General features: G+C 41.7%; 1 protein-coding gene across 6 annotated transcripts in view; it reads right to left on the bottom strand.

The window, feature by feature from the left end:
- Nucleotides 1-14,204, bottom strand: part of SLC16A4 (solute carrier family 16 member 4) — a 28,320-nt gene extending 14,116 nt beyond the window's left edge. The window contains exons 1-7 of one of the 6 annotated variants that reach the window (XM_054482848.2): nucleotides 13,962-14,204; nucleotides 12,321-12,439; nucleotides 5,905-6,037; nucleotides 4,732-4,875; nucleotides 4,062-4,223; nucleotides 1,940-2,443; nucleotides 35-246 (exon numbers count right to left, since the gene is read on the bottom strand). In XM_054482848.2, the coding sequence (XP_054338823.1) occupies nucleotides 35-246; nucleotides 1,940-2,443; nucleotides 4,062-4,223; nucleotides 4,732-4,875; nucleotides 5,905-6,037; nucleotides 12,321-12,407 (1,242 nt within the window). In that variant the 5' untranslated portion in view covers nucleotides 12,408-12,439; nucleotides 13,962-14,204. The remainder of the gene's footprint in view (nucleotides 1-34; nucleotides 247-1,939; nucleotides 2,444-4,061; nucleotides 4,224-4,731; nucleotides 4,876-5,904; nucleotides 6,038-12,320; nucleotides 12,440-13,961) is intronic. The other 5 variants (XM_054482882.2, XM_054482875.2, XM_063664406.1 and 2 more) reach the window with 5 other exon arrangements.
- Nucleotides 14,205-14,849: the final 645 nt, after the last annotated feature.

Here is a 14,849-nt window from a genome sequence, read left to right as displayed (position 1 = left end):
TGGTTTAACAATGTTAATGAGTGTGTCTACTCACCAGTACAGGCAGTATCAATGCCAGGTAACCACCAGCAAAGATGGCAAAGCAGATGGTGTAGGTCATAAGTAGCGGAAATGTGGTGGCTAAAGGAGCAAGCAGGTTAGTGATGCCGCAGAGGATGAGGTAAGACTTGTGGTAATGATACTTCTTAATCCAGTTTTGATCAGCAACCCATCCAGAAATAATCTGACTGACCGTCTCAAGGATACCTGGAACAATATTGAAATCTTTTTACTTTCCTGGCCCCTTTGAAAAATGTGAATGCATACGGCATCATTTCCCAAGTAATATGATCTCATCCTGAGGCCAGGATATGTGAGGAAAAAAATGATTTCATTTGTGTACCAGTAAGCTCTATTATTTACTTACCTATTCCAAATACATTTAATAAAATAGCAAAAAAGTCTCCACTAGAGTTGTGTAGAAGACCCATGTAGTTAGTGTTTTTTTCTGATTGTGTTTGGAAAGCTTACATCACTACAGTGGTAATCCCTGGTTACAGAGGACCCTGGGCACAGAAGGCCATGGAGTCTCTTCGTCTAAGAGGTCCTACAAGTGAGAAAATGAAGTTTCTAAAAGACAAATAGACCTTCAGGTCAGTGTCTTGGGGAAGTCATATTGTAGAAGATTGGAGTATAAATAAGTCTCCTGTTAAAAAAGGAGATGTTGGGACTCATAATTGCATATGAAGTTTTAGGAATTAAGTCCTCCAAAGTTTATACTTAATTTGAAAATATGTAGGAAGTTTGGAAATGGGAGATTGTATTTTGGACCACTGCACCTGGCCAAATCCCTCTCTTCTAGATCAAGCATTCTGTCTTTAAACAGTTTTATGAGTAGTCAACTAAAATCGTTGTTTTTATTTATTTATTTATTTTTATTTTATGATTATTTTTTGAAACGGAGTCATACTCTGTTGTCCAGGCTGGAGTGCAGTGGCACATTCTCGGCTCACTGCAAGCTCCGCCTCCCGAGTTCACGCCATTCTGCTGCCTCAGCCTCCCGAATAGCTGCTACTACAGGCACCCGCCACCACGCCTGGCTAATTTTTTGTATTTTTAGTAGAGATAGGGTTTCACCGCGTTAGCCAGGGTGGTCTTGATCTCCTGGCCTCATGATCCACCTGCCTTGGCCTCCCAAAGTGCTGGGATTACAGGCGTGAGCCACCACGCCCGGTCAGTTGTTTTTATTTTTAATTTACATTTTAACTTATTTTAAATATCAGACAATCCATAAATGACTAGCCTTAAAAGTCATTTTTATCTGTTTTACTATGAGTTCAAGGGGAAAATTCCTTAGCTACAAATAATAAAACATTATTGAATGCTTACTACAGGCCAGGCACTATTCTAAACTCTACATGCATTGCTTTTTTCATCCTGACAATCTTATGAGGGTAGATACTATTATCCCTATATTACAGATGAGGAAATGAAGGCACCATGAAGCAAAGTAACTTGCTGAAGTTCCCACAGTTAAGAAATACAGAGCAGGAGGTTGAGCCAGGGAAGTCTTGCTCCAGAACCAATCCTTGAGCCACTGCACTGTGCTGTCTACCTGGGGTTTTCTGTTCCTTATAGTGGCTATTGCCACTGAGCATCAGCTTTTTGAAATTTCTGCATTTATCTAATAAATAATGTCTACTGTGTCAAACACTGTTATATGAAGATGAATAAGACTTGATTTAGGGTCCACTGTCTAGTAGGGGAGCCTGTGTGGAGTGACAGAGATCTCTTCTGGGGAAATGCCCAGGTGCCCCATCTAGCCTCAAAAATTTTACTTTCTCTGGCCCTTCTACAATTCCTCTTTCGTTTTTCTTTAGCTTTTTATTAAAATGTAATAAACTTGTAAAATTAAGTTGGTATTTCCTTTTGGGTAGGAGGCTGATGTAGGCTTTCTTACCTGCTACAGAAACAAGGTAAGAGGCATCCATGATGTCAATCCCCAGTGTTTTGGCTCTGGCTACCAGGTGAAAGGTAGGGATGAAGTATGCTAACTGACTGAGGAGAAAAGACCAAGTAAATATGTAGAAGAAAGGATTTCTAAAGAGAGAAATATCAAAGAGTTGTTTGCAGCTCCACGAAATAACCTTATCACTTTCTTCATCACTTTTTAATAACAGTCTGTTCCTGTTAGGCCCATTGTAGAACTCTTCACTTTGATTTTGTGAGACTATTAAATTTTTGCTAGGTAGTCCAGCCTTCTGCATAGTACTGTCCTTGATGGTAGACTCTTCTGTCTCATGGCAGTGTGTTTCTGTTGCACGTGCCTCTGGACCATGTGCAGACAAACTGCTGCCTTTATCTTTAATACCAGAATTGTTCTCACTTTTGATATGGATGGGTCTTAAGAGCATACTAGAAGGCACCAAATTCAATGCGATAGCTCCAAATAATATAAGGGCACCTAAATAGGAGGGAGAGATTGAGCAATTAAAAATAGCCTTTCAGTTCACAATACTGCTTTGTGTTCATAGGCTCAGAAGAGGCCCCACTGGCATAGCCCATTAATTCTTGAAAACATTACTTTGTCTCCGATTTGACTTATTAGTCATATACACTGCTGTATCCATGTAATAATGTAGTGCTTTGGAGATAGAAAACCAGAAAGCTGCACCAATAGATGGGATAAAAGGAGAGATGGTGGTTATTTGTGTTAAGGGGGGTAGAGGGGGCAAGTTTTTGGAAGGAGAGGAGAGTGTTTCAAATGCTAAAAAATTAAATAGAAAATTTAAATATCCTGAAGTGAGGGTACAGAAAAAATAGAGTAAGATGAAAGAAATCATTTGGAAACAGCCTTAGAAGAGGGGACAGCTGGCCAGGTGCTATGGCTCATGCCTGTAGTCCTAGCATTTTGGGAGGCTGAGGCAGGCAGATCACTTGAGCCCAGGAGTTCAGGACCAGCCTGGGCAACATGGTGAAAACCTGTCTCTACAAAAAATACAAATAAATTAACCTGACATGGTGGTGTGCACCTGTAGTCCCAGTTACTTGGGAGGCTGAGGTGGGAGGATCGCTTAGCCTGGGAGGTGGAGGTTGCAGAGAGCCGGTATCATGCCACAGCACTCCAGCCTGAATGACAAAGCGAGAGAGCCTGTCTCAAAAAAAAAGAAAAGAAGGGGGAGGGAGGAAGGCATGGATAGCCTTTCATCCCATGACATTTTTTAGATCTTCCTTAAAAGATGACAGATGCTAATCTTGCCTTTGGAGCTGAATAGTTGCTTGCATTCAGCATGTCCTGATCAAAGCTATGACTTGTATGGTGCTTCTAAAGATAGAATGGGCTATAGGTTCTGCTATCCTATCATGGATTTGTCAGCTGGTCCCATTCACCATGAGACTACTGAATAGTTAGGAAAGATTCAACGAAACTGCCATGTACATAGCAATAGGCATATGAATACACACATATACATATATTTTTTTCCTGTAGTTTAGGATTATTTTAATCCAGATGTCTTAGTTACAAAGAAAATTGTGAGATGAATCTTTTTTATTCATTTGTGAAAATTTATAGTTGACATTATATAAACTATTAAGGAACATACTCTTTTTACCAAAGTATTTTTTTTTTTCATCTATTTCAGTGAGTCTGATGGGGGAGGTGTTTTTTTAAATGCAGATTCTTGTCTTAAAGGGAAAATGGGAAAAGTGAGTGTTTTTGATGGGGCGGCGGTGGGGGGTGGGGGAAGGGGGAAGCCTTATTTCCCCAGAAGTATTGCTTTTACTGCAAGCTGTTTTCAGCTGCACGGAATGCCCTCCATCTCCTCAGACATTGAGCCCTATGGTGAATTCTGAGTTGCTTGTGTGAGCTGGCAAAGCCTGCAAGTATTTCAAGATCTCTTTTGCATATGTATTCTCCAGGGAAGAGAAGCATGTTTACTTTAGAAATTATGCTCATTTCCTCTCTTGCAATACCTTGTGAAATCGATTGCTCTGAAAGTCTTAACTTCCAGTTCTCAAAGGGAGAAAGCTGAACGCTAAATCTTGCACAGTTGATAGTAAATAAACTTAGAATGACGTACCTGTCCAGTCATACAGATCTATCAGGAATTTTGTAAAGGGTGCCAAAAGAAAAGTCAGTCCCATCCCAGAACGGGCAATAGCTGTAGAAAGAGCCAATCGTTTTTTGAAGTATTTGGTAGTTACCACAGCCGCCACTTGGTATAAGAAAGCAGAACCCAAACCTAAAAGAAAAACATAATAGTTTAGAATCACTCTCACATTAAGTGGCTTGGTACCAGAAAAGATAATCTCCTGGATCCAAATAATACAACTAGGCCTTTTGGACCCAGGAACAGTAGAAGGGAAGAGTCCTGTTCCATCTTCTATCTTCTATGGATGGATGCATATATATACACACACACACACACACATTTTGAGACAGGGTCTCACTTTGTCACCCAGACTGGAGTGCAGTGGTGCAATCTCGGCTCACTACAGCCTCAGCTTCCTAGGCTCAAGCAATCCTCCCGCCTCAGCCTCCCAAATAGCTGGGACTACAGGCATGTGCCACCACTGGCCTGGCTAATTTTTGTATTTTTAGTAGAGACGGGGTTTCACCATGTTGCCCAGGCTGGTTTCGAACTCTTGGACTCAAGCGATCCACCCACTTTGGCCTCCCAAAGTGCTAGGATTACAAGTGTGAGCCACCACTCCTGGCCTTCTGTGGTCACATAATTACAATGGACTCACCAGGTAGAAGTCCCATAGTCACACAAAGAAAAGGAATACTTGTGGCCCAGCTGCTGATCAGATATCCACCAGTAACAAGGAAAGCCCCAAGAATGGAGGTAGTTTTCTCTCCAAGTATGTCACAAATAATAGCAACCAGGGGACCTTAAGAGAACAAAGAAAAGCAATTATTAGGTAAATAATGATCTGGCATCCCTTATCCTCTGATGGCGATTTAAATGAATGACAAGGAAAGCAAGAGGACTGTTTACTTTGAAGTATTATGTATTCTTCAGAAAAGATTTTCGTATCGGGTTTCTTAATATCACTAGTCCCACACTATTTTAGTTTTTGGAAGGGGAGTTTAAAAGGAAATGTTGATTGTAAATAAGGTTTGGAGGGGAGGTGTTTTGAAATGCATTATAGAACCTCCACAAAAAGATTGCGTCTAGTGGTCAATGACTAGAATAAGGTTGAATCACTTATCTGCTCTTCCACCCTGTTACAGCTCCAAATAAAAGGAGGAGAAATTGGTTCTATAATTTGTTTTGAGGCTGGACGCCATGGCTCTTTAATCCCATACTTTGGGAGGCCAAGGTGGGCAGATCACCTGAGGTCTGGAGTTTGAGACCAGCCTGGCCAACATGGTGAGACCCCATCTCTACTAAAAATACAAAAATTAGCCAGGCATGGTGGTGGGCGCCTGTAATCCCAGCTACTTGGGACGCTGAGGCAGGAGAGTCACTTGAACCTGGGAGGCAGAGGTTGCAGTGAGCCGAGATTGCACCACTGCACTCCAACCTGGGCAAGAGAGTGAGACTGTGTCTCAAAAAATAAATACATAAATAAAATTGTTTTGAATATACTTAGATAACTAGAACTTCATGGCCTAACTTCCAGGTTGAGGGCCTTACTCATTGAACCTATATTAAGGCATTAACAGACTGGAAAGGCAATGCATGAAATACTGAATCATGGCATTTAATAATTCTTCAGCTTTCTTTCTTTGAATGCTGATTCTCCCAACTATGTTACTAAGTCAAGTGGCAGCTAAATATTGCAATTCCTTACTTTCTCAGCGTTACATATCAGTAAATGAACCTTAATTTTAGAAACGCTTCAGTCTTGAATAGGAATCTTGGAATTGCACTTTGTGGTTCTCCTTAGACAGCAAGCTTATTGCCAGCCTTATACCTGCACAAAAACGAAGAGATGACATGATGGATCCAATCCAACCAATTTGCTCTGAGGTGCCTTCAAACTCTTCTTGAAAGACCACAAAGAAAATTGCAAAAGTCTTGGTCATCCCCATCACAAACACATTCACCTAAATCAAAGCAGACCAGAGTCCAACTCAGGTGATAAGTGAGCCATTACAGAGGCAATTATGGCTACTAGAAGTTATGATTCCCTCAGCTTACTACTATTTACTAGTTTGCCTTATTGGTTGAGCATCATTATACATCTTATATTTTATGGGGGAAGTCATTCCTTTTAAAGTAGCTAAGCATTTTAAATGGAAACATCTCATTTAATCCTCATTTCTTGGCTTTGGAATAGGCATGCCAATGTTGTATACCAAATAATTTATACCAAATAAACCACCTAATGGGTTCACCTTGCCTGCTGCCTAGATACAGCTGATTTATCAAGACAGGAATTGCAATAGAAAAAGTTATTCCCACAGAGCCCATTGTGCAAGAGACTGGAGTTTATTAGGCCAATCAGTTTCCCCGAGCTTTAGGGGATCAGAGTTTTTAAGGATAATTTGGTGGGTGGGGGGCCAGTGAGTTGGGAGTGCTGATTGGTTGGGTCAGAGATGAAATTCTATCAAAACTGCCCTTTTGCGCAGAGTCACTTCTGGTGGAAGGGTGGAGGGGGACCCACGACCAGATGAGCCAGTTTATTAATCTGGGTGGTGCCAGCTGATCCATCAAGTGCAGGGTCTGCAAATTATCTCAAGCACTGATCTTAGGTTTCACAATAGTGATGTTATTCCCCGAGCAATTTGGGGAGGGTCAGTCTTGTAGCCTCCACCTGTATGACTCCTAAACCATAATTTCTAATCTTATGGTGGCTAATGTGTTAGTCCTACAAAGGCAATCTAGTCCCCAGGCAGGAAGGAGGTTTTTTTTTTTTTTGGGAAGGGCTGTTAAAAGGAGGTTTTTTTTGTTTTTTGTTTTTTTTGTTTTTTTTTTTTTTGGAAAGGGTTGTTAGTTTCTCTTTCAAAGTTAAGCTATCAACTAAGTTTCCCCCAAAGTTAGTTAGTTCAGCCTACGCATGGGAATGAACAAGGACAGCTTGGAAGTTAGAAGCAAGATGGAGTTGGTTAGGTCAGATCTCTGTCACTGTAATAATTTTCTCAGTTATAACTTTGCAACAGCAGTTCCAAGATCAGGAAATTGAAGTTTAGAGAGGTAAAAAGTTGCTTAAAATAGGGGTACTGGAACTGAGATTTGAACCCAGATTAGACTGACTCTAGACCCGGCACTCTTTTACTGCCCTCAGTAGCATCTGTTAAAGACAGCTAATTCCAGTTACCTTTGTGGGAGAAAAGTGTTTGTCCAAAAGAGGAATAATTATTCCTGTCAGTTCTTAAATTAGTTTTGATTTAACTCTGCTGCTGAGCTGAGTACCTTCCTTGATATTTAAATAGGTTGACCATAAAATGTATCATCCAAATTGAGACACTCAAGAGTGAAAAGGGGTGCTTAATTTTGGATTAACTGGAATGTGTGGCCGTCTTAAGGTTGGGACAGGTGCCCCATCCTTTTCTTTCTGCCCCACCTAATCTTCCTTACCTGTACTCCACTAGAACTGCTGCTTTGGAGATGAGGTTTTCTTTCTGTAGAGTATTAACTTTTATTTGGCAGAATTCTAGTTAGCCGGGGGGCTGTTAAGTGCTATTCCTTCTTTCCGTTTTTAAGTAACAGTCATGCTTTATCCCACAGGGGTCTAGAGGGAAACCTAGCCAGGGTTTGCATTCACTCTTTAAGCCCAGGTGTACTCTCTGTCTCCAGGGGTTTCCTGGCTTCCCCTTTTCCTTTCCTTGTTTCAGTAGCATTGGCTTTTCAAGGCCACTTCTGCTTTCAACCTGGCCGTGCATTGCTTATGAACCACAAAACCAGCTGGGCATGGAGGCTCCTGCCTATAATCCTAGTACTTTGGGAGGCCGAGGTGGGTGGATCACTTGAGCCCAGGAGTTCAAGACCAGCCTGGGCAACATGGCAAAACCCCATCTCTACAAAAAGTAGAAAAAATTAGCTGGGCATAGTGGTATAACACCTGTAGTCCCAGCTACCTGGGAGAGTGAGGTGGGAGGATCACCTGAACCTGGGAGGTCGAGGGTACAGTGAGTTGCGATCACACTACTGCACTCCAGCCTGGGCGACAGTGAGACCTTGTCTCAAAATTAATAATAATAAAAGAACCACAAAGCCTTAGGTTCCCCTTCATTAATTCCACTTTCTCGGCCCACCTGTTACAGTTCTATACTCATCTCACTTAATACCTGCTCCCTGGACAATCATTCACTCTCAAGGTTTTAATTACCACCTGCATACTTATGGTGGTGTAGCTGAATAGGGTTCTGCAATCAGTTTGCCTTAACTTGCATCCAGGCTGTGCTTCCTACTGGGGTGTGACCTTGGGCAAACCTCTTCGCACGTCACATGGGTTAAGCTTCCTCTTTTATGATGGGGGAGGTGGCGTTGGGGATGAAAATATTACCTAGCTCATAAGACTGTGAAGATTAATTGAGAAAATTCTGATAAAGTGCTTAATATTTGGCACTTAGCACTCAAACAATTAACTGTGGTTTCCATTCTGCTTTCACGAGAGCTTCAGACTCCTAATTGTCTACCATATCTTTATAACTTCTGGTCAACTTGTCCAAACATAAACTCACATTTCCCTTATCCTATGCCTACTCTTTTCAGTTTTTTCTATTGGTACCATTCACCCATTCATTTGAGTGACAGATGTGCTTTCTCTTAGACACCTCCCTCCCTCAGCCCCGGCTTTTAAATAGTGGTCAAGACCTGCCCCCTTTTCACCCCATCACTACCGGCGATGCTCAGAAATTGCAAAAGTGGTAGTGGTGAAGAAGAAGTCTCTTAATATACTTTTTCCCATTCTGATTTGATAAAAGGAACAAAACTTATTTGGAATGAACAGTGCTATAAACGCCAGGACTATATATTCAGAAGTTAAAAAGACATTTTATCAGGCCCCCATTTAGGCAATTTATAACCATAATTTTCCTCTAAGGCACTTCTGTCAGGCTAGAAATTAGGTTAGAAAATATACACAGGTCTCAAATTACTTAGACTTTCTTCTCTCAGTTCATAATAATGTGATGATTGTGTCCTCTCATGAGCAAGGAATAATACAGTGCATCATTCTGTAAAATAAACTTCCTTTTGTTCTATGGACGTGGGTTCTGTGCTGGTGTTTACAGGATGTTGACCTCTATATTCTTAGCTACCTAAATTTAGCTAGCTACTGGTCCCCCAGTTCAGAGCTTTTCATCTCTGGTCTGTCCTTGGTGTCTGCGTGTAGCAGCAGTGAATGGTTAGGACTTGTTTCTAATAACTGGGTCCATGTCCACTGTGTATCAACAAGACCAAGGGCAGAGCCTTTGCATCTACCATGCTTCCCATCCCTTAACTTGAAGTCTTCCAACTTTGTTTCAGTTTTGACTCAAAGATATTAAAAATCTCTCCCAAGGTCTAGGTTTTTCCTTAGTTAATTTAGCAGACTACATAAATCTGCATTATTCTACATAATCCCATGTCTTAGACCAAGCTTGGTGGGTTTCAGTTCTGTTACCAGAGTCCACATCATACATTGTAAATGGCTCACTCCAAAATAAAGCAAAAACCCTAGAACTTCTCCAGTCCCCTCATTTTCTTTTTGTCTTTAAGAGCAGTTAAGTGGGTTGAACCTGGCAGGAACACCCCACCTCCAATAAGAGCTTTCTCACTAGATCATTTTAATTATTGTCTTGGGAAAGGAGTTGGATCAGCCTCAGTGACTTATTTTCAATACAGGCACCAGGCTTTGCCAGAGTTAGTTTTATCTAATAACAACTTCTTACCCTGCGTCCCTTTCTAGTATCACCCTAGCTCCTCCTGACCTTCACAGGCAAGCTTCTGTAAAAAATAGTCTATTAGGTATCTCCACTTTCTGTCATTCCGCTACTCCACTGAAAACTAAAGTTCACTACCTTTGGCCCCCACTGCTCCACTGTACTAGCTCTTATCAAGGTTATTAGGACTTCTTTGTTGCTAAGCCAATAGACTCTTGTTATTTCTCTCCCATTTGACCTCTCAGTAGCATCTGCTCATCACATTTCTCTGAAATGCAAGTCTATCACATCCCTGCTTAATTTTTCTCATTAGCTTCTCAGCCTCAAGAGCCATTCTCATCTCTTCAGTTTCATCAACTATCCCCTTCATCCTTATTTGTTTATTCATAAATGTGTGCAGCTATCAATTCATCCATCCATCTATCCATCTACCAACAGTATTTTACTGAGTACCTACTATGTTCCAGGCTGTATACTGGCACTGGGCTTACAGTAATGAGCATATACTCATGAGCAATGCAGACATAGACCCTGCCCCCACAGAACATTCAGTCTAGTAAAACAGACTGAATACAGAAAACAGTCATACAAACATATAAAGTGTGGTAAGTTGGTTAGAATGAATCTCTCTCTCTCTTTTTTTTTAAGTAGGAAGCTCCCAAAGTACATTGTTATTTTTCACTTACTAGGAGCTCATCTGTTATAGAAAAGAACAGTTGTAAGTCATACAGAAACAAAAGCACAGTCATTCAAGTATCCACATTACAACTGTGGGGGATTAGCTCCTGAATTTATTGTTAACATTTTGAGGATCCAGTGCATTTTTTGTGCTTAGTAAGCAGTACCACACCCTAAAAGTGGGACAGTGTTTATTAATCTGGTTATTAGATGGCTTTTCCTATCAGCAACTAAATTGATCAAAAACCATTCTATCCTCAGAGGATAATGTAGAAAAAGTCAGGGTGGTTACTGGGGAGAAAGGCAGGAGAATTAGAGAGTCTCACCAACAGTGCCCATTCTGCAAAGCCTATGATTTAGGGAGGTGGCCCAGCCACAGGAAGGGCTCTCAGACTTAGGGCATCCTTTAGTTTCCCTATTAGTAACATTTCTGGGGGGAAAATGAGATTCCACATTGTTTAGTACTGAAGCTAATGTTTAGCAAGTACTACTATTATGTGTTAGGAGTTTTGTATTACATAAATCCTGGCTGGGGACCTCTGCCCCTATCTTCTCTAGCACTAGGGAGGAGGCCTGATGTTTCCCACCATCCTATTTGTAGAGTTCTTGGTTATCTGTATGTGAACTATAGGATTAGAAGGCACCAGGACCTGTGCTACCCTTCCCAGTGAGCTGCTTACTGCAGGGTGAGTAGGGGGGAAGTGTCGGCAAGAAAAGGGTGTTTTTTTGAGTGCATCTCCAAGTTAATAGAACTCTGGAAACACTTTAGAATTGTGCAGCTGGTGCCACTCTGGAGAGCTGTGTGGGGCATAGCTGGGGTTCACCGACATTCTGGAATGGGCATGCTGATGATGCAGATCACCACTGTCACACCTCAACCCCTGGGAGGGTGAGGGAAAGAAGTTAATTTAAAAAATGGAATGCCTTGTCTAGTTGCTTATGGGTAAAGGAGAAAAATCAGGCTCCCCCTTCAAAATCCATGTCCTCCCTTTCCAAACACATCGGAAATATAGATAGCATAAACTATAGTTAGTGGGGATGGATTGAGAAGTAGACAGCAGGCCAAACAGAGGAAACGTCCCCACCCCTTATCAGTGGAAGAGGCTGTGCCGGCAGTGTTCTACCTATGCTGGGCTGAACTGGGGAGATCACCCCCAGAGCACTTTTTAGCACCTCCCAGTGCTACTTTTGGGATGGTTAAAAGTATGATTGTCCCCAAACCCTAACTGCCATGCAGCCAGTACAGAACTGCTGATTGTGACTGAGCATTCTCAGGTTTAAGAGGTGGTAGATGGGAAGAGTAGATGACTGGATTCAGGAACACTTCTGTTTGTTTTGAGAGAGTCTCTCATGGTTGCCTAGGCTGTGGTGCAGTGGCACGATCTTGGCTCACTTCAATCTCCGCCTCCTGATTTCAAGCAATTCTCCTGCCTCAGCCTCCCAAGTAGCTGGGACTACAGGTGCATGCCACTGCACTCAGCTAATTTTTGTATTTTCGTAGTGATCAGGTTTCACCATGTTAGCTAGGCTGGTCTTGAACTCCTGACTTCAAGTGATCCACCCACCTAGGCCTCCCAAAGTGCTGGGATTATAGGCGTGAGCCCCCACACCCAGCCCAGGAACATTTCTGCTTTTGCTCTAGGGGCATTTTCAGCTTTCTCCTGGGTTCGGCATGGGCCTCTGACGTTAGCAGTTTTTGGCAGCTCCTGGCCTTGTTCCTGCCCGCCCCTCCACTCAGATGCCACAGATTTCCTAAGTGATCTTATCTGTAGGCAGCTCTGAGCCTTTCTCCAGAAAGCCTGCTTTTAGGCAATAGGAAAGGGGGAAAAAAGCGAATTCTTACCAGGAAAAAATGAATCACAATCATCCATCCCCATCCTCCATCCAGGGTTTTAGTGTAAGGTTGGACCATCCCCTCCCTCTTCAGCATGATGCCTCTTCTATTTTAAATGCAGAAGATCCCTGTGATAAATCCAAGACAGTTGATTCAGTGGACCAGAAACTAATCTAAACTTTTAAACTTTTTATCTGAAAGGGAACGTTCATGCATTGTTGGTGGGAATGCAAATTAGTTCAGCCGCTGTGCAAAGCAGTTTGGAGATTTCTGAAAGAACTACAAATTGAACTACCATTTGACCCAGTAATCCCATTCCTGGGTATATACCCAAAGGAAGATAAATTGTTCTACCAAAAAGCCACATGCACTTTTATGTTCACTGCAGCATTATTCACAATAGCAAAGACATGGAATCAACCTACGTGTTCATCAACAGTGGGTTGGATAAAGAAAATGTGATACGTAGACATCATGGAATACTACACAGCCACCATAAAAAAGAACAAAATCATATCCTTTGCAGCAATATGGATGCAGCTGGAGACCATTATCTTGAGCAAATTGATGCAGAAACAACCAAATACTGCATGTTCTCACTTATAAGTGGGAGCTAAACATTGGGTACATATGGACATAAAGAGGGGAACCACAGACACTGGGGACTACAAGATAGGGAGGGAGGAGGGTTGAAAAACTCCCTATTGGGTGCTATGCTCATTACCAGGGTGAGGGGTTCAATTATACTCCAAATCTCAGCATCACACAATATACCTTTGTAACAAACCTACACATGTACCCCCTGAATCTAAAATAAAAGTTGAAATTTAAAACAAAACAGCAAAAAAACCTTTTTCCCTATGATATAAAACCACTCGTAATTTTTTTTTAAACCCCTCAGTTACAGATGAAGTCTGCCTGATGCAACAAAGGACTTAGTTACCTGGAAAGCCTGACCTCAGTGACTGTGGGGTGGCCAATCCTAGAACTGTACTCAGTGTCCCTCCCCCCAGGTCTGCAAGCCAGTTTCTTGGAGAAGCTGTGCATTACCCTGCTGGTCCTCTGGGTGAACTCTTAAGAGAAATAGAAAGGGAAGGGGAGCCTTGAGTTTAGGAATTCTCCTTAGAAAACACTTGCTAAATGTAAATATTTTTGGAGCTAAACAGACATGACAACGAAATGCGATACCCGCTTATTGAATATATCCTAGATCAGAAAAAAAAGTTGTAAAAGTTTGTGGGGACAATTGGGGAAATTTGAATATGAACTGTATACTACAGAATACTGTACCAAGGTTAACCTCTTGGATATGATGGTGATCTTGTGGTTCTACAAGAGAATATTCTTAGGAGATACATGCTAAAGTATTCAGGAGTAACCTGACACTATGCTACCTTCTCCCAATCGGTTCCGTAAAATAAACAAGTATATATAAAGAATGATAGCAAAAAGAAAATGTAAATGTTCTGAGGAAGGGGGAACAGTACTCATTATTTCCCGTGTCGGGTTGAAGGCTGACTGTTTCTAACTGGAAAGGAAAGTCAGCTGGCAGGGTGTGCGGAATGGCCATCTGGTGGGCAGGCTGGGTGGGGAGAGATGCCAGTCATCGTTAGAAAACCAACACAGCACACAGTCCCATTCCCATCTTACCTTTGATGTGGTGTTCAGCAAGGAAATCCTCCACAGATGGGGCAATTAAGGAAGAAAAATAAATTACACCATTTTCTGGAATGTTACTCTTTTTCTAAGGCATTTCATTTTGCTGCACTGTGAAAACAAGTGCGCTAAGGAGGGCTCAGACGATTTAGGTCCTCCTGCTAGTGGACTTTACTTCCTGAGGGGAGGAGGAAAGACTGTGATTTGATGTCATCTCAGGCCCTCCCTCCACCCACAGTAACTCAGAAGGTAGAATTTTTTGCCGCAGGCTCAAAAGCAAGCATGAAGTAAACTAAGTGGAAAGTCCTTTTGGCGACTATGCTCAGGGCAGGGGGATGGGGCTCCAGAGCTCTCATACACTTGTCTTCAAAGTTCCTCAGGGAACTTCTCATGACATGCTTATTTTACAGGAGAATATAAAACTCTGGGCCACAAACAGTAATCTTCAGTAAGCTCAACCCATTCGTGTGGCCTTTTGTATATTGACTAAAGATTCTGGTTACTAATTTGGGGTTTCAGACCCCATTTTAATTGCATTTTTGAGATCTGATTACCTCAGCCACCTCCTGCAAAAGACGTATGCTTGTAGTAATTTTAATGAGATTGTTTTTTATTATATTTTGGAAATGGTTAAGGTTGAGACCCCTAGAAAATTACTGGGATAATTCAACTTTCTCTTCCCATTTCCTCCCTCTACTCTACCCTCCACATAAAACAAAACAAACAAGTCAAATGGGAAATTGTCTTTCGTCTCCCACACCAATATTCCAGATTTTAAACCAGAGTATATTTTAGACGAAAGGATGTGTTTTTAGTTTTATCTGGAAAATCTGCACATATTTATGCATGTTTCTTTTTAAGAAGCAAGAGACTTCTTAAAAT

This window comes from Pongo pygmaeus, chromosome 1, assembly GCF_028885625.2.
Source record: "Pongo pygmaeus isolate AG05252 chromosome 1, NHGRI_mPonPyg2-v2.0_pri, whole genome shotgun sequence".
In the NCBI taxonomy this organism is placed as follows: Eukaryota; Metazoa; Chordata; class Mammalia; order Primates; family Hominidae; genus Pongo; species Pongo pygmaeus.
Note: the sequence above shows the minus strand (reverse complement) of the source record. Positions and strands in the feature narration are given on the sequence as shown.